The sequence below is a fragment of the Mustela lutreola genome, chromosome 18 (assembly GCF_030435805.1).
Source record: "Mustela lutreola isolate mMusLut2 chromosome 18, mMusLut2.pri, whole genome shotgun sequence".
In the NCBI taxonomy this organism is placed as follows: Eukaryota; Metazoa; Chordata; class Mammalia; order Carnivora; family Mustelidae; genus Mustela; species Mustela lutreola.
This window is the reverse complement of record NC_081307.1, coordinates 18,972,501-18,991,905: the sequence shown is the minus strand read 5'-3', so window position 1 is coordinate 18,991,905 and position 19,405 is coordinate 18,972,501. Positions and strand designations below refer to the sequence as shown.

The 19,405-nt window shown below is 45.1% G+C and overlaps 1 protein-coding gene across 1 annotated transcript in view; it reads left to right on the top strand.

Moving 5' to 3' along the window:
• Positions 1 to 19,074, top strand: part of PDGFRL (platelet derived growth factor receptor like) — a 68,112-nt gene extending 49,038 nt beyond the window's left edge. Inside the window, exons 3-6 of the mRNA XM_059156267.1 lie at positions 7,528 to 7,679; positions 12,612 to 12,905; positions 17,089 to 17,228; positions 18,565 to 19,074. Coding sequence (XP_059012250.1) covers positions 7,528 to 7,679; positions 12,612 to 12,905; positions 17,089 to 17,228; positions 18,565 to 18,753 — 775 coding nt within the window. The 3' untranslated portion in view covers positions 18,754 to 19,074. The remainder of the gene's footprint in view (positions 1 to 7,527; positions 7,680 to 12,611; positions 12,906 to 17,088; positions 17,229 to 18,564) is intronic.
• The last annotated feature ends 331 nt before the right edge of the window (positions 19,075 to 19,405 follow it).

Here is a 19,405-nt window from a genome sequence, read left to right as displayed (position 1 = left end):
AAAGTGGAGCTTGGGTTTCTTATAGTCTCTGACTTTCTTGGAGTTAAACCTTGCTGGTTTTTAAAGATAGACATTATTGGGGCTTGTTTTCCTAGTTCAGGTGCTCAGGAGTGGGGTCCCTGATGTGGAGCTTGAACCCCTCACTTCTCAGGGAGTATCTCCTCATCATGCCAGGGGTGTGGGTCCTGACTAGACCATGTCTTTGACTCTTCTCCCTATCTCAGTGTAGCTTTTTGTTTATATCTATAGCTGTTCTGAAGCTGCTCTGCTAATCTTCAAGTTGTTCCCAGAGATAGTTGTTCTATATGCAGTTGCAGTTTTGTTGTGTCCTGTGAGCAGGTGAACTCAGGGTTTCCCTTCTCTGTCAACTTGATCCCTTCCTATTACTTCTATTTTAAGAATATGAAGAATCTGGCACAAGTCATTGTACTAGGAAAGTCTTGAATCCCATTCACATACATTAACATAACCTGTTGTTAGCATAGAAATAGGGTAGTTATATTGCAAGGGTTTTGAATATGTCCTTGGATAGTCCTCAAACGTACAGAGGGAGGGATGGAGAGAAGGGGGTGAGAGAGGAAGAAAGAGAGGGGGGAGGAGTAGGGCAGGAAAGGAGGGAGGGAGGGGAGAGAGGGGGAAAGGGGGAAGAAAAGAGGGAAGGAAGGAAAGAAAGGGCGAGGGATGTTTCAGCTGAGTTTTTGACATTGAAACTATATTCACTTTGTTCCTCATTTTGCATATTTGGTTCTCTACTAGTTTCTCATACATATTTCTTTTCATCATTTTTTTTAAAAAATGATAAACTGTGAAACTTGGATATGTTTTACCAGCTGTCTGTTTCCCAGGGTTTGTACTTTGTTGATATGGCTCCATTCCCAGAATATCATAGAGCAATTATTTTCTGACACGTTCTTAAAAAGAAGCTTAAACACGAGGCCCTGTATAAACACTTGAAAGATGAACAAGCAAATACACATGAATCTTTATCTCCTTTGATGCTTGGCATGGTTCCTTGCATGTGGTAGAAGCTAAATAATTAATTTTTGAAGTGATAGTTGAATGAAGAGGATTTGGGATCGCATTTTTTCCCCTTATTCCTTATGCTTCTGTTTTGTGTCAATAGAGGCAACACAGTCTCCCATGCAGAATATCTGGGTTCTGATAGTTGAGTGGCCCTGGGAACCTTGTTTAAACTAACCTTCAAATTCTTCTCATGTGGTTCCAACACTTACTTGGGAAAGTTACCTAGCATCTTCAGCATCCATTTGCTCACCTACAACTTGAGGGGGATAACAGCACCTACTTCACACAGCTTTTATGAGGATGAAATTAGTCAAAATCTAAAAAGGACTTAAAACAGGCTTTTTAAAAAACATATATTTTTAAAAATATGTATTTATTTGAAAGATAAAATATTGTATTAAATATTAAAATATTAAATATTAAAATATTGTATTTATTTGAAAGAGAAAGTTAGCAAAGAGAGAACATAAGCAGTGGGGAGAGGGAGAAGCAGCTCCCCACTGAGCAGGGAGCCTGATGTGGGGCTCAATCCCAGGACCCTGAGATCAAGACCTGAGCCAAAGGCAGATGCTTAACCAACTAAGCCACCCAGGCTTCCCTAAAACAGGGCTTAACATGTATTAAGCACTACTTAGGTTTTAGTTATTATTATTAGTTTGATTATCTCCATCTCCCGGGACTGAGAAAAAGTAATGTGTGTCTTGGGTCCATTATATAGTAGATGTTTAATAACTAGTTGTTTTCCTTCCCTTGTGCCCTTCAATTACTCACTGAACTGTTAATTGGCCATGTACATAGAAAATGTGATATCACAAATATTACTCAGCTAATTTAATCAGCTATTCCATGTTTTTGCTTGGGGTGTGTGTGTGTGTGTGTATGTGTCCATACTTAATAGGATTCGCAAGCTAGTTAGAGGCACCATCTCTTAGTCAAAATTCTTTTAGTTCATTTCCTTTCAGCAGGATAGATATCCATGCCCTTTTCACGTACAAACATTTGTAAGCTAAGTCTTCATGATATTAGGATTCGAAGCTCTACTGTTTCCAGTTAGAAAACAGTGGATAAGGTACTTCTCTAAGTTTCAGTGTCCTCATCAGTTAAAGAGGAAAAATAATACTTCCATCCTAATTGGTCATGAGAACTAGAGGTTCATCATAGCAGCAATATCCAAAATGTATAATAAAGCACTTACTCTGTGCCAGGCACTGTTCTAAGTCTTGAATTTATTCAAAGGGCTTAGTGTGATGCCTCGCATTCCTAAGCATTAGCTCTTGTTAGTTCAAATCTGAAGAAGTAGGCGTGGCCATACAGGGGAAGGCATGAGCTCCAGGTTAGGAGTCTGAAGGTCTTGGTAGAGCTGGGGTTTGAATCCCATCAGTATGGCTCCAAAGTCCATGATCTTATGCCTCATGTGACTGCTGCCTGTCACCCTGGGACCTCTGTCCACCTATGTTTCAGTCAAACATCTCTTTGCCATGCACCAAAGTTCCTTTTTTCTCTTTTCAGGGGATCTCCTTCCCTTGGAATATATACCCACTACTTTGCGTATGTTGAAATCCTTCCCTTCTCCCAAGACTCTCCAAGCCTTGGAGCCAGTTTTTCCTGGTTACCCTCCTTGGACTCCCATGGCATTTGGGATAGGGGGAACTTGAGAACAGGAAGCTATTTAGGTAACAATGAGTCCCTTACTCTTCACTTTGGAGCCTCCCATTTAATTTGCACTCATGAAGTATTTATGGGACTGATAACTAATTATTTTGTAACCCAGGGTTTACCTCCTGCCCCTGGCTTGTAGAGTCTAGGGAAAGGTTAGGAACATGAACCCCACCATCATTACCTGGTCACTGTCCCAGGTGAAATCCACAGTAGCCCCTAACTCTGAGAGCTATCAGCCTCCTCTTCTATGTCCCATGACATAGTCTTCTTACCGCCTACCCCCTCTCCACCCCCAGAAGAGAGGAGGCTGGGCAACCTGTTGGAAGCTTCAAGCCTCCGCTAATGGGAACGACTGTTTGTAAAGGCCACAGGACCCTGATGGAAGGCATACACACATGCATGCATGCACATACACAGTCCTAAATTTTATTTTTTAATTTATTTATTTACGTGAGAGAGAGAGAGAGAGTGCATGCATGCACGTATGCAGGACCAGAAGGAGGGGCAGAGGCAGAAGCAGACTCCCCGCTGAGCAGGGAGCCTGACTCGGGGCTGCATCCCAGGACCCTGAGATCATGACCTGAGCTGAAGGCAGATGCTTAACTGACTGAGTCACCCAGTTGCCCCCACAGTTCTAAATTTTTAAACACTCTTTGAAACTTGGACTTGTTCAATACTGAGCTCACTGTGGGCCAGGTCTAGAAGAGAAAGACCTATACTGAGGTGTGCTAGGATGCTCAAGAGCTGCCTCCAATTAGGGTAAATTCTGCTTCTCTTAAATATAATTTTTGGGCACCTCTTTTTGCTTCATTCAAACTTTACACCATCCACTGTTCCATTCCTGGGGATTCATTAAATGGTTATAAGAGAAGGGGAGAGTTCTCATGTGAAGTGATTCCCAGTTCTTTGCAGGGCTCAGTGAATCCTTGTCTCCATTCCATTGTGCAGACTGTCCCCAGAGGCCTTGGGTCATAGTCCACCCATTTGGGTAGCCTGCTGCTTGGACTGTATGAGACCATTAGAAGAAATGGACATTTTAAATCCAGGCATTTAAACTGTAATCCTGCTAAATAATTTGTTTCCTGTTTTATATTGTTTGCATACAAGAGGGGGTGGAAAAAATCCAGAAATGTTTTCCAGTGCATTTCCTTCCTTCCACCCCCAATCCTGCTAAAGATACAGCATGCAGATTTCATGGTGGTAGGGTTATTCCCAAGTGCTAAATTTTTATTTACCCAGTTACTTTCCTGGTAGGAATGGCATCTTATACTTCCTATCACAACAGTGCGAGCAAGTGTTGGGTTCACAGAAGGTGCTCGGGATATTTACCAATTACATACTGATTTTGTACTCCAGTTCTGAGCTCTATGGGGAATGTAGTCAGATATTTTGGTCCACCTAAGAAGACCTCCACCTCCATTTTCTCTCCACCTTCCCATTTTTTATCTGCTGAAAGCCAGCTCTATCCTCACAACTGAAATTACCCTTTTGGTCATTGCCAAAAACTTTCATTCTGCCAAAGGAAGTTTGTGTGTGTGTGTGTGTGTGTGTGTGGTCATGAATCTCTCTTAAAGGCATCTGAAGCTTCCAAGCATCCATTTGTTGAGTCCTTGTCCTTGATGACATTTTCCTGATTCTTCTCTCTACATCTTCTTTTCCTATTGGGCCCCTAGTTTGACTCTAGATTTTGTCCTCAATCTTCTTTTTTCCTACGCTTTCTTTTGTTGAGGTCATTCTTTCTTTTAGCTTCATCTCTTACTCCTCTGTAGATGACTCCCCCAAATACAACTCTGGTGCTGTTTCATCTTTTCTGTGCCCCAGCTCGTGTTTCCAACTCCCACATCAACTGACACCCACACTTCAGTGACTCACATTTAATCACAAATTTAAAATCTCCAATGGTGGGTCTAGTATTTTGCCTACCCCAATCTCCTTTCTCTTCTCCGTGATTCCATCTCTGTTGGTTAAAAATTTCTGACACACAGAAATACAAATTAAGTGGTTATGACTGATCTCTCTCTTTATGCCATCTCTTAGACCCAGTCAGTCATATATGTCCCCCAAGAAAACATGCCTTGAATTTGCTTCCGTTCCCCTGCCAACACTCAGCCTGGCTCTAGCACTTGCCTTGCTGTCCATCTCAGTGACAGGCTCTCTCAGCCTCCCCCTCTTCCTCCTGCCTCTCCCACGCCTGTTCTTTTCACTCTTGCCCTGGCTAAGGTGGCCCATCACATTCCACCTCCAAACATGAGGGTGGTCCCTCCTGCCTGTTCTCAACTATATGCCCCGTGACTCCCAAGCCCCTCCCTCTGTATCCTCTGTGATGAATGTATTAAATCCTCAAATCAGTAATGAGTGCCTCCCACCCACCAGGCACTCAGGCCACGGTGGTGCAGTAAAATCAGCAGACCAGATCTGTTCCCAGCCCTCCTGGGGCTGTAGTTTCCTGAGCGAGTGAGCTCACTCCCTGCCTTTCCACCTCTGCCTTCGAAAGGCCAGCTTGTCTCACCTCCTCCTCAAAGCTGCCTTCAGCCTCTTCAACCCACAGGGATGAATCCCTTTTCAGAATTCTTACTCTTCTTGCTGTGAATACCCCTTTAGTCATTCTCCAATATTTTCATGTACGTTAGTCTTAACCCCTTACTTGGATTGTAATATCTTTGAGGTCTGCTCTTATTTTATTTTTACTTTTTTGCTATTCTATTTCCAATGTTGGTCATGTATTATTTGTCATTGTTGTAGTGATATTCATAGTAATTACTACTAGTCTGCAATTATATGTAATTAAGCTATAATTAAAATAATACAATGAACCTGGTGTGGCAGACAGAGCTTTACGTGCATTTGCTTATGTAATGAATGGCTATTCCATACATACTTAATTGACTTAAAATTTTTAACTCAGTGTCCCCCAGCTGTGGGTCTCAGGAAAGTCACTCCTGAGATTCAGGTTCTTCACCTGCAGTACTGGAAGCTGGATGCCTTTGTGTTTTGTTTTGTTTTTCTTTTTTCCATACATAACTGGATGGATGCCTTCTTTTCAAGATTCTTTCCACTTCCAACCCAGTGGTTCAATTCAATTTCAATGCACTTTTTTCTAGGGAATCTTTACTGTGTTTTCTGCAAAGATTTTTTGCTTAGGAAATATAAAGCAAATATGCCACAGTCCCTGCCCTCCAAAGTTTTTACCATCCATTGTAATAACAGGAAGCCATGGGTGTCTGAGGGATAGAGAATGAGGGAGCTAATTACATCACTAGGAGAAAGCGAGAGTTGCTTCTAATTAAAAGCTTCCTGAAGGAGGAGAGATTTCCGTCCAGTTGAAAGAGGCAGTTGATGGAGTGGGAGTTTGGAGGCCCCTCTTGGCAGAACTGGTGGGCAAAGCAGCTCTTCAGTGATGAACCAGAACAGGGCTGTGTTTAGAACCAACCAACCAGACACTTTGTTGTGTGCTAAATTTAGCAGGTGACCACACTGATGTTGCTACATAATATAACAGGAGAATCACAACTGCATCACAAAGTTCTGTGGATCTCAGAGGGGTTAGCCATTTCGGTATTCGAGATGCATCCTCAGATTAAAACCACTTAGTTTGACCTCCCCACATGCGGAGGCCCATAAGCTACAGGGGAACATCTGTTCCATTGGTGCTACATCTGGACTCCTGTCACAATATAATATAATTATTACCATTACAATCAGCTAATAGTAGTGTTCAATGTTAATATTTACGTTTCTCCTCATTTCAGAGGGAACTGAAGCAGTTTGCAAATATATTCACATGCCAGAAGACAAAAATACAAGAGATGGAGAATGAGAAAACAAAAGTGAGGCCAGTAGAAAAGCTAAATGCTCCAAAGTTCTAAATACTGTACCAGATATAGGCTGTGTAACTGGGGCTCAGCATCTTAGCTACCAAGCATTTTTCCCCAAAGAAAGTTTTCATTTTTATTATAATAATGTGGCATCTTAGAGATTCTAAGCTTATATTCGGAGATTTATTCTTTTTGATCCAAAAGATTTTATGCACACAAGATGATGCTAGGTGCTTTCTTTCATGTTGACTGCTCTTTATTTATGTTAAAGGTTTTTTGTTTTCTTTTTTAACTTATTTGAGAAAGAGTGAGTGTGAGTGAGAGCATAAGCAGGAGGAGGGTCAGAGAGAGAAGCAGAACCCCGCTGAGTGGGGAACCCGATGGGGTGCTCGATCCTGGGACTCCAGAAGCATGACCTGAAGAGAGCCACCCAACAGACTGAGCCACCCAGGTACCCCTTGACTGCTGTTTAAAAATGAACGCACAAGAAGCAAAAGCTTTTGTGACTTAATGAAAAGGCTTTTTTAAAAAAATATTTGATCTATTCATTTGAGAGAGAGAGAGAGAGAGAGAGAGAGAGCATGAGAGTGGAGAAGGTCAGAGGGAGAAGTAGACTCCTCATGGAGCTGGGAACCCGATGTGGGACTCGATCCCGGGAGTCCAGGATCATGACCTGAGCCAAAGCAGTCGCTTAACCAACTGAGCCACCCAGGCACCCTGAAAAGGCTTTTTGACTGAGTTTCTGTGGCTGTGGGGCTAACATACCAGTGATGTTACTGAGGGGAAACATCAGGATTTCCTCCAGTGAGAAAACATAGATGTCCTTTTTTGCTTCATTCTAGAAGCTTCTCTGACAACGCACCTCACCTACAAACACTTCCTCCCAAAGCATGCTTTCAGCAGTTTGTGCCCTCTGAGGAGGGCCATCTGCCCAGAGCCACCAGGGACTTCACGCAGTAACAGCAGAGCCCCGAGTGCAGGCCGCAAGCCCCCCATGCCTGGTGTGAGCTGGCTTTGTTTTGATTGACAGTGTGAAGCAGCACGAGCGCTACGGGCAGCTGACCCTTGCCAACTCCACGGCGGCCGACACGGGCGAGTTTAGCTGCTGGGGGCAGCTCTGCCAGGGCTACGTCTGCAGGAGGGATGAGACGAAGACAGGCTCCACCTACATCTTTTTTACAGGTAAACTGTTTGGGGTGTTGGTGGGGTTCTTGAGAGTGCCGGACGTGGCCCAGAGTTAATGGTTCCAAATATCTAATAATGACAATGACAGCTCTCCCTGGTGGCCAGGCTCTGTCGGGTTATGTCAGTTATTTCATGGAAGTCTCACAAGAACCCTCCAGAGTAAGTTCTGAGATCATTTCTGTGGCTTTCATGGGCAAGTAGAGGTTTAGAGAGATGAAATATGTCCTTAAGGTCATACCGGTTAAGTGGAGGAACCAGGAGTTGAACCCAGTCAGATTCCAGAGTCTGTACCTGCCATGTCCAATATGGCAGCCACTAAATATGTGTGACTATTTATTATTGTTACTATTTTTTTGAGAGTGAGAGAGAGCACATGGGCACACGCTGGGGAGTGGGCTGGAAGAGCAGAGGGAGAAGGAGGGAGAGTATCTTAGGCAGGCTCCATGCCTAGCGCTCATTCTCACCACCCCGAGATGGGGACCTGAGCCGAAATCAAGAGTCTGTTGCTTAACCAGCTGAGCCACACAGGCCTCCCTGTGTGTGGCGGGTTTTATTTAGATAGAAATTATTTAAAATTAAACAATTTAAAACTCAATTTCTGAGCAACCCTTGCTGGGTTTCAAGGGCTCCTTGGCCACACGTGGCTGGTGGCTCTCCTCGTGGCCACTGCAGACAGAGAACATGGCCATCACTGCCCACAGTGCGACTGGACAGCATCGCTACAGACTCTTGGTCATTGTGCTCTCAGGACCCATTATGAGCTCCTTTCTAGAGCCTCCCTAGTCGGAAAAAGCTTAGCTACAGCCTCCCCACCCCCACCTTTGTTCTTAGTACTGTGAGCTGAAGTTTTGGGGGCAAGATTCCCAAAGGTCGTGGCCTGTGTGGTCCAGCCCCCTCCCTGTGCTAAGTGAAGTGCCTGAAAGTATGTGGGTCAGAGGAAACTTCTTCTCTGAGCAGCGTTGGCTACATTCTGCCAGCTGAAACTTGCTCTTGGGGAAAGAGGCATTGTCATATAGCCTGCCGGTTTCTCTTCAGCAGGTTCAGAGGGGAGCACAGCTTCCAGGCATCTTAGAATGCCAACCCCTGGTGCTGGCGTTGGCTTTGGCATTTCCGGTGAAGCCAGAATGCTTCCTTCCTGTCTAGGCTGGGGCTTTCTTGAGGGCTGTCTACATCCTGAACCCTTCCACGTTTCAGACTCACGCTGGCTTAGTCGCTGTGACTCGGATGATCCTAAATCCTGGACATTTGTGAGTGTTTTAGCAAAATCTCACATGTTCTCCCATCCAACCCCCCCCCCCCCCCCATAGCTCCTCTCCGGTGAGAAGACTCAGGAGCACGTGCTCTGTGATTCTGGAGTCACACGGGTGTCATTATCACCACACCCTCAGGAAATAAGGCGAAGCTACTTTACCGTCTCTTGTAGAAATTATGATGCTGACACTGAGGCTTGAAAGGGCAAGGTGACTTGTTCAGTGTTCCATGCCTGGTAGTGAGGAGAAAGAGTCCACTCCTGGTCTTCTGACCTAGGATCTCCTGTTCTTACTGCCTTGATCCATTTCTAGGAGGGGGTGATGGGTAGCTTGATAAACAGGCAGACAGACACTAGCTAGCATAACTGGTGTTGGCAGGAGAATTGCTAACAGTTGTTCACAGGTAATCCCTTGTGATCCTCATTCTGGAATGTGCTGCACAGAATTGCCCACATGCCCTTAGCTCCTGTTATTCTGGACAAGAACTGATAACTATATTTCAGATGGCAGAATGAGGATATCCTGCCATGACTAGCACTACCACATCTTCCTAAAATATTGGGTTTTGAGTTGAGATTTTGAACTGAAGACCTCCCTTGAACAGAACATCGCATAAGGGTTAAGGGCTCTCTTTGAGTTTTGAAGCTGGGTCCTCATTCCTAATTTATGGGATGCTTTCTAGTGAGTCACAGGAAGGCTGAAATATTTACTTCAACTTTAAAGAAACCTGGATCAAAAAGGGACATGACCTAATGTATTGTATCATTTTCGCTTAATGCCACGCCAAGAGGCCAATTGGATTTTCAGTACAAGGTTTAGCATTTATCTTTTCAGGCATGGTGGGTTTGTAAAACCAAGATGAGCTGTTACGGAAGCTGAGCGTCCCGCGGCTGGCTCTGATTCTTCCAGAACATATGTTTCCCCACTACCCACATAGAGAAACGTCTGGCATTTGTTATGTTTGTATGTTTCCCAGAGTTTGATTGCAAACACTGAAGCCTCTTTCTGGCTATTGTTCATTTGTGCAATTTTTGATTAAGTCACTGTCACATGTATTTGATCTTTATGGGGGGACACTATCAGAGGGCTTTTTCCCCCCCTAACTTCTTATTCAAGTATAATACCTACAAAGAAAAGTACACAAAGTATTAGTATACAGCTCAATAAATTATCCTCAAATGAATATATGCATGTAACTTAGCAGTAGAGTTTTGTCATAGCAAAGTCTTGGGCACCAATTACATGTATAGTAAAGCCACATTCATGAGCATCTTGCTAAATCTGGAGTTTGTTGAAATTTTGATTTTAATTTATAGCCTCTTTATTTAATTCTTAGAAATCTGAATTTCTACGTATTTGGTTTTCTTTTTTTCTTTTATTTATTTATTTTTGAAGATTTTATTTACTTGTTTGACAGGGATCACAAGTAGGCAGAGAGGCAAGCAGAGAGAGAGAGAGAGGAGGAAGCAGGCTCCCCGCCGAGCAGAGAACCCAATGCAGGACTTGATCCCAGGACTCTGAGATCATGACCTGAGCTGAAGGCAGAGGCTTAACCCACTGAGCCACCCAGGCACCCCTTCTTTTTTTTTTTTTTTTCTTTTCAAAGATTTTATTTATTTATTTGACAGAGATCACAAGTAGGCAGAGAGGCAGGCAGAGAGAGAGGAGGAAGCAGGCTCCCTGCTCATCAGAGAGCCCGATGCAGGGCTCGATCCCAGGACCCTGGGATCATGACCTGAACCGAAGGCAGAGGCTTTAACCCACTGAGCCACCCAGGTGCCCCCATGTTTAGTTTTCTTAAAGTAATGCTTGCCATCCACTTGAGTAGCTACAACCATGTTTGCAGGGGTCATATGTAACCTAAAATTTTTAAAATGAACTTCAGCAAAGTTTTTGCTGTTGCTGTTGGTAGATGAGATCCACTAATTACAAATATGTTTTTTCTGTTTATTAAAGCAACTGGTGTGGTCACTTTTTCAAAGACTGTTTTATAATACAAGAAGTAAGGTCACATTTTTTGTTTGGGACTTTGGACTCTTCGCTCATTCTCTTGGCTTTGCTTATACATTCAGTTTCCTCTATAAAACCTTTAAAGCACGGTGGCTTCTAAATCTTACAGACAGAAATTTTCCTTGAAGGCCTTTAATCAAAAGCTATCTTTACTATTCCGAATTCTTCTCTCTGCAAACAGGGATGTGGAAGCACAGAGATTAAGTTGACATATCCAAGGCCATATAGACTTAACTCTGTGTGAGCTTGTGGGTTTTAGATACAATATTGACTAAGGTGCCCCTTCACTAAGCCTGGAAGTCAGTTAATAATTATTAAGATGGTGGCAAAAATCCCCCAGCATGATAGAAATTCTTAGAAAAGATAGAGTCTTAACTGAGCCATGACATAGTCCCTCTTGATCTCAGAGGCAGAGAAGGCCTCCATTTCAGTGAAGTTGGCACTCATGGCCAAAGAACTTTTGGCCCATGAAGACATTTAGTGTATATAGGAATTCTGTCCCCAACGTAAAATATCAGATGACTATGGCACAAAGAGGGTTAGGAAGGAGAAGCCAAGAATAATTATTTGTTTCAGGAACATGGTGGGGAAAATCATGGGCAAAAATAAATTTTTATTTTTAAAGAACATGGGAAAAATTTTAAGTTCAAAGATTTCCCTTAGCAATCACCATAATGTTCTCTCAAAGAATCATCCAGAAAACAAAGGATTTAATGTGCCACGCCAAAAACAAAACCCTAAACCATAGTCCCTTGACTATCCCAAGGAATGGATGTATGGGCAAGCCAGTCCTTGTTTCTCTCATTACTGTAAGATCAAATGCCATCATCTAGAACTTAACATACAGGGAGAGTGAGGTCAGGGCAAACAAATAGGAGGACATGAGAAACTGACTGAATTCCCCAGCCTAGTGTTGGACGAGCAGAGCTTAGAACCTGAGACTAGTGATTTCCTTGTCTGTCCTTACTTAATTCTCTTTCCATTGACCTTGGCAGGAATGAGGTCGTCTGGGCTGTAAGGACAGGTGAGGAGGCCAGCATCCTTGCTAGGCCGGACCTTTCAGAGACTCTGCTGTGCTGGGGAACCATTCTCAATGGGCAGTTACAAGCATAGGCTTTGGGGCTAACTTCTCCAGAGACACAGCAGATTTTTCACAAGTCTTAAAATTGCTTTTTTTTTTTTTTTTAAAGATTTTACTTATTTATTTGGGAGAGAGAATGAGAGAGAAAGCATGAGTGGAGAGGGGTCAGCAGGAGAAGCAGACTCCCTGCTGAGCAGGGAGCCTGATGTGGGACTTGATCCCAGGACTCCAGGATCATGACCTGAGCTGAAGACACTTGCTTAACCAACTAAGCCATCTTGGTGCCCTTAAAATTCTCTTAACATAAGGAAATCCATGTCCTTCCCTGCTTTCTCAGTGGACTAATTCATGAGCCTGATTTGGGCTTGACCTAAATTTTTTTTGTTTGTTTGTTTCCTTTAAGGAGATGGGAAGTGAAATCTTTTTTACGAGAAAAGGAAAAGCATTTAAAAATAGCTTTTTCTACGCATAAGGAGTGTCTGAATATATTGCCAGTTCCCTCTCTGTGTCCCGAGAATGTAAAAATCCTTAAGGAACTCTTACCTTTTTTCCCCAGAATTAATAAATCTCTAATCTTTCCCTTTGCAGAGAAAGGAGAACTCTTTGTACCTTCTCCCAGTTACTTTGATGTTGTCTATCTGAACCCGGACAGGCAGGCTGTGGTTCCTTGTCGAGTGACTGTCTTGTCGGCCAAAGTCACCCTCCACAGGGAGTTCCCTGCCAAGGAAATCCCAGCCAATGGAACAGACATTGTTTATGATGTGAAGAGAGGCTTTGTGTATCTGCAACCTCATGCTGACCACCAGGGGGTGGTCTACTGCAAGGCGGAGGCTGGGGGCAAGTCTCAGATCTCAGTCAAGTACCAACTGCTCTATGTGGAAGGTAAGGCTGCCTCTACCACTGCCTAGAGTTTAACCTCTGCCAGTAGCCAGTGTCCGGTATTGATGTTCCCAGCTACAGATGGAAATCAGGAGGCACAGAATGCTGTTCTTAAAGTCTCCCCTACTGTACCGCCATTTCTAGAATTGCCCGTGAACTGACCCAACCCCTTCACTCCCTTCATCCACTGCTCCCTCTGGTCCTACTTCTGTGTAGGACCATCAGCCATTCTCTAGTATTTCCACCTGCTTAGAACATCCTCTCTGGTGAGAACATCCTCTTTGTTGTATCCAAAATCCGTGGTCTCCTAAGGGCACCATCGCTCCCCAACTCAAGGTCAGGTTCTTCCTGTGCTTATTCCGGCTTCCTGATCCTCCCGTCCTCTGTTAGGAACCTCAGCTCCTCTGGGCATTATGGCTCCACCAGCTTTCTCTTCTCCTTTCCAGTCATTCCCTTTGTTGGCTCATTGTCCTCCTTGTCTCACTTTCTGTGACGTCAGCTGCAGTTCATTGGGCCTGCTTCCCTCACCACTTCATCTCCTCCACCTCAGGCACCCCTCCTTGGGCTGCAACTTCAGCCTGTCCTCAGCTACCGCTGCTTCAACTGGAGAATCACTCACTGAATCCGACCTGCATCTCCACGCACAGCCTCGCCCCTGCTCAACTACTGCTCCATGTTCCGTGACTCCTCTGTGCCTGTCCTCACCTCCACCCTCCTGCCCAAATTCTCCAGTGCCCTCCTGCCCTCCCCACCCTCCCAGCTTGGGGTCCAGGGCCTCACCCTGCTATGCTCTCTGTGGTGCCCTCAACTCCTTGCCCACCTGTTCCCTCACTGCCAGGGAAATACCGCCCTAGAGAACATGACTCTACCCTTTCTCCATGACAAGAGCTACTGGAAAATCCCATGGATGGGTAAATTCAGTCTCTTCCAGCTGATCTCACTTCCTACCTCTTGACACAACTGAAGTATCCTCAAATCTCTCCATTAGAAATGGAAGTATTTTTCTAATGTGATCATTTTAATGAGGAGTTTCAATTCAGTGGATTTATATATGAAATACCTTTTTCTTCACTTCTTTCAACTCTGCTGTGTTAAAAACCTGCTTTCCTAAGGGTAGCGAAGTCCATTAATGATATCTCAGTCTACTCTACATCCAACGGGCACTTTGGGTTAGTAAGACAGTCTCATTCCTGTCTCTAACACTGTTCATTCACAATCATTAACTCCACACTTGACCTGACACCCGCTCCTGCTCTGTCCACCAGCATGCGGGCAGCACTGGTGACGCCATCATCTTGGAGTGGGGGTTTGTAGTGGTGGAGGGAGACAGTCTACCTCTCCTCCTCTCCTCTCCCTGCTCTGGTGCTGGCCTTGGAGGAGAAGGAGAGAGCCTGCAGCTCAGAGAAATTTGTTTCTTGGTGGTATTTACTGACCTGGCTTATTATGGAACCCAGTGCGACAGATAGTGGCTCCGAGGTCTTGCCATGGGATGATAAAGAATTTACCCCTAAGTAGCCCCTGCAGTGAATACACCTGTGTCAGACTCAGCCCCACCCTCCTTTTGGACCCTCAGCTAAAGGCCTCTGCTCTTCTCATGCACCTCTTTGCCCTGATCCACAGTGTGGTCTTGGAAAGGATATAGTCCTTGATGTCTCTGTGTCCTTCTGTTCCCCTGGCTCTGGAGCATGTAATAATGAGGAGCTGACAGCAGGGACACAGTCTGGGTCTCCCGTGCCCCTAGCAGCTCCCATGTACCATCATTCCCAGTGCTCTCCAGCTCTGGGCTGGTGGCACAGGCACAGCCAACAAGCAGATCTTCTGCAGAATAATGTGGTTTCCTCTTCCTTTAACAAGTGATACTCTTGGGGCTCCCTCTCCTGACTTCCGGGACCAAAAGCACCCCCTTGCCAGCCCCTTTAGGGGAGTGGAAGAAATGGTTCCTTTTCATGTACTATAGTCCTTCAACAGGGACTTGTCTCTGTTGAAGGACTATAGGAACTCTTCTGTGCCTGGGGTGAGTGGTCTGTGTGTTGGGGGTCAGGGGAATCCTTCTGCAATGCTGCTGCTTAAGCAGCCCTGGAGAGGCATGAGTGGCCCCAACAACAAGCAGTTCTCCGAGATGAGAATTTGGATACCTTCATGCCTCTGGTTTCAGCCCTGGGACTTACTCAGTAAGCCATGCCCCCCCAGTAACGCTGCTGCTGAGTAACTTTCAGAACTTCCTTGACCAGCCTCAGCCCTCGGCTAAGGTCTTCTCTCTTTCCCCGTCACAGCTAAATACCCTGAAAGAGGTATTTATCTATCTCCCTAGTATCCCACCAAATGAGCTCTTGCTAAAGGCCTCGGGACTCCCAGGACATCAAATCCAGTAGATAAGTTTCTGTCTTCATCCTATTAGATTCTGCCACACCTACGTGAAATGCCTCTTCTTCAGCTTCAAGTTTTCCTACCTTACCCCCACTTTCTTATTCTGCTTTGTCAGCATTTTGCCTCTCTCAGCTTGTCAATGTTGGAGGTCCATGGGACAGCCTTCTTTCTCCCGCCTCGCTGTCTTGCTGGCCGGCCTCAGCCATATCCACGCTCTGCTTCCTGTCTGCTCACTGCTAGCTCCCAAGTGCATGTGTGTGGCCCAGATTTGCGAATGACCGCTTCAGGTCTGTCTGCACTTGGACGCCTCATGGGCCCTGCCTTGAACTCCGGTCTTCCTCCAGGGTCTGGTTCGGTCGGCTTTCCCGGCCTCAGTGATGGTGATACCATCACCCACGTGCTGGCTCCGGACTGGGAGTCAACCTGACAGCCCTGTCTCCTCCCTCCCAGGCCTTTTCACCTTTCCATCAAATCATTTTCTTTTCTTTTCTTTTTTTTTTTTTTTTTTAAAGATTTTTTAAATTTATTTGACAGAGAGAGTTCACAAGTAGGCAGAGAGGCAGGCAGAGAGAGAGAGAGGGAAGCAGGCTCCCTGCTGAGCAGAGAGCCCGATATGGGACTGGATCCCAGGACCCTGAGGTCATGACCTGAGCTGGCAGCTTAACCCACTGAGCCACCCAGGCGCCCATCAAATCATTTTCACATCATCTTTTCGTGCCCTATTTCTCCCTATCCTCACTGGAAAAAAAAAAAAAAATTCAAACTATTGAACTTCTCTTCCTGGGACTAATGCAACTCTTTTCAATGATTTCCCCCTTTGCTTTCTTCATCTTCCATACCATAGATGACTATAATTACAATTAAGACCACTTAGTAGGTGCCCATGTTTCTTAGACCTCTAGTCAGAATCTTGCAGGTGGACTGAAGGGCCTTGCCGGACCGGCCCCTGCCCCCCTCCCCAGCCTGCAGCCTGCCTGGCCTTCATCCACCCCACGGCGGGGGCTCCACACACTGGGATTCCCCAGGCCGCAGCTGCCTCCCTGCTTCTCCCTCCGCGCCTGATAAGCGCAGCCATCAGATTTTAGTTCTAACATTGTTCCCTCAAGCAAGGAAGCCCTTCTTGCTCTGCAGACTATTCTGAGCTTCTAGAACATGCTGGGCTTCTCCTTCACAGTTCCTAACAGAAGTCACGTTTTATATAAACTTCACACTTAGTTGCTTCGTGTCTGCCCCCTCCAGACCGCGAGGAGAGGTCCCCAAGGGCTCAGAGACCACGTCTGGGTTGTCCCAGCTCCCAGTCCATTGCCTTGCTCAAGGCCGCCATCACCATTACTTGAGGGAACCGACCCCAGTGAAGAGATGTTTCTACATCGCTGTGAAGTGAAGGGACAGCCAGCCGATGTAGTACCTGCGCCCTTCCTGCAAACATCCTTTTCCTGCGACTCATTGTCCTCGTCCTGCTGAGGACGGACAGTCACACACACCCCTTCAGCTGCCCCCCTCCCGGCCCGCCCCTTCTCTACCTTCTGCTTGCTCTTTCCCCACACACCTTCTTCTCCCTCAACTTTCTTATTCCCCTTCTTATTCCCCGAACTTCCAGCCTCCTCTCCCAGTGTAAATATAAGGGGCCGGGCCTGGGAGTGCGGGATAAGCACGCACCCCAGACCATGAAGGGAGAGAAGAGGCCTCAGAGGACACCGGAAGTTGGCAGGCAGCAGAAACGTTACAGCTCTGTTCGAAGAGGAGAATGCGTCTCAAGGTTTGTCTGCAAGGTCCCACGGATTCCACCTCACTTTCCCTGTTCCTCACTTCCTTTCAGTTCCCAGAGGCCCTCCGTCAACAACCATCTTGGCGTCCTCAAACAAGGTGAGAAGTGGGGATGACATCAGTGTCCTCTGCACAGTCCTCGGGGAACCCGACGTTGAGGTGGAATTCCGGTGGATCTATCCAGGACAGAAGGTAAGGGCTGTCCGCCCCCCGCCCCAGCCAGCTCTCTCAGCTCGCTGTTTGGTCCTCTCTCCGCACCTGTAAGTGAAGAGATCAGAACTTGGGAAGTGCAGGAAGTGTGTGGAACCACAGTAGGAGCCCAGGCTTATTGGTTTTCTAAGACATTTTATTATATTTACAAGTGGTTTTTTTTTTTTTGGAAAAAAATGGGTTCCGTCAGGCAGTTCAGCATACCCTCTTTATAGGTTATTTTTCTCCATAACCCTTGAGCATGGATGAGACCTGGGTCAGCTGGAGGCCACTTGGTTTCCAGCAGAGAGTTCTCCCCATAGAAACTATGCCCTGTGCTGAGGACATCCACCAAGTGGGCATAAAAACATAGGCCCTGGCAAAAAGGTGCTGTGAGGCCAGAGATTATTTTAAAATAGACTTTCCATAAGAGCAACTACCGCACATTGAGCCCCTGTGCCTGTTTTGCTCACTAAAATAAACAGCTTTCTACCACCATGGAATAATCCCTTCCTTGCCAGAAGAGATTTGGCCTCCTAAGACACAGCCCATAAGCCAGAACTGTATTGGCTACTATGATTGGTAGAAAATAACTCTCCCTGGAAAAAAGTTTCCTAGGACTAGGTACATGTTTTTAAAAAGCAACGTCACACTTTGAAGACATCAGTGATTTGCAACAACATGTTTTCTTTTTTATGAGCAGAAAGGGTATTTTTTTTTTTTTTTAAAACACTGGTAGTATTAGAGTTAGGTTAAATTAATCTAGAACACACTACATTCTTATCACCAAAGTTGGATGAAGCATCTTAAAAGTAACCATCTCACTTTCTAGAAATAGGAAGTTATGTCATCTAGGGCATCAGGTTATCCATCCTTGGGGTACAGCTTTTCTCCTCACCAGAGTCCTTTGGAATATCGATTTCTACTTCTGCTTCCCCCAAATCTGAACAATCAGGAGCTCTTACTCATTCACAATTGCCTTTAAATTCTGTGACATAGAACTACGGAGTGGGCAATGTCAAGAGCAGTGGAAATTTTTATCCCTGGGTTTTTTTGTTTTGTTTTGTTTTGTTTTTGCCTAATTCCAGTTCTACATTCTTGGAGTTCCAAAAGAATAAATTTTATATTAAGTAGCCACTTACTGAAGACCAGAAAGAGCGTGCCAAACAGTATTATGTTTATACAGTGTAAACGCTCCCCTGTGCTACACATACCAAATAATCTTTTATAAGTACGTATTTCGGCCTTGGAAAACAACACCCAATAGTGCTGGGTGAATGGGAGCTGTTTGTAGCAGCCTGTTGCTTGTGCTTCAGCACATGGGGGTGTCGTTCAACAGGATGAAAGGCCCGTGACAATTCAAGACAGTTGGAGGCTGATCCACAGAGGACTGGGGCACACCACAAGAATCTCCCAGAGCACCCTGACCATCGAAGACTTTGAGACCATTGATGTAGGATATTATATTTGCACTGCTCACAATCTCCACGGGGAGACCACAGTTGCTACCACTGTTGAGTCTTCCTGACTTGGCAAATGAAGTACGAAGAACTGATGGAAAGTTCATTTGTGTCCATAACCTGCTTCGGGGTTCTTTTGACTAATGCTTTGCCAGAGGCTGATGTCAAGTGCCAGACCCCACCCCCTGTCCTGTGAGTCAGACCCAGACATCCAAACTAAAAGGAAGTCATCCGGTCTAATAATAGAAGTGTTAACTCCTCTGACAGAGAGCATGTATTTTGATTGCTTACCTATCTCCATGCATTTCTACTTTTTATAATAAAAAAGCATCGATATTAACTTTATATCCTCATTTCTATTAAATAAGCAAGTTTCTGTAAAAACAAAATGAGCTAAGTGTTCATTTTTTAGTTTGTTTTGAAGCGCATCCAGGAGGACTTGCTGGCAGCAATGTTTGGACCATTACCCAAGATTCTATTTGATACCACAACTACAACACATGAGGACCTAAAAATGCAGTAATACATGGGTCGGCCACATCTACAATGCAAATACAAAGGTATCAAAAAATGGCGTAAACTTGCCTTTCTAAGCTGCCGTACTCAAAAGTATGAGTTCTAAAGGAGTCATACTCGAGTATTTTTTTAAAAATTCAACTTTCAATATAAAATAAATTTCCAGGTCAAGGAAGACTCAACTTCATTTAGGCTTTTTTGCCA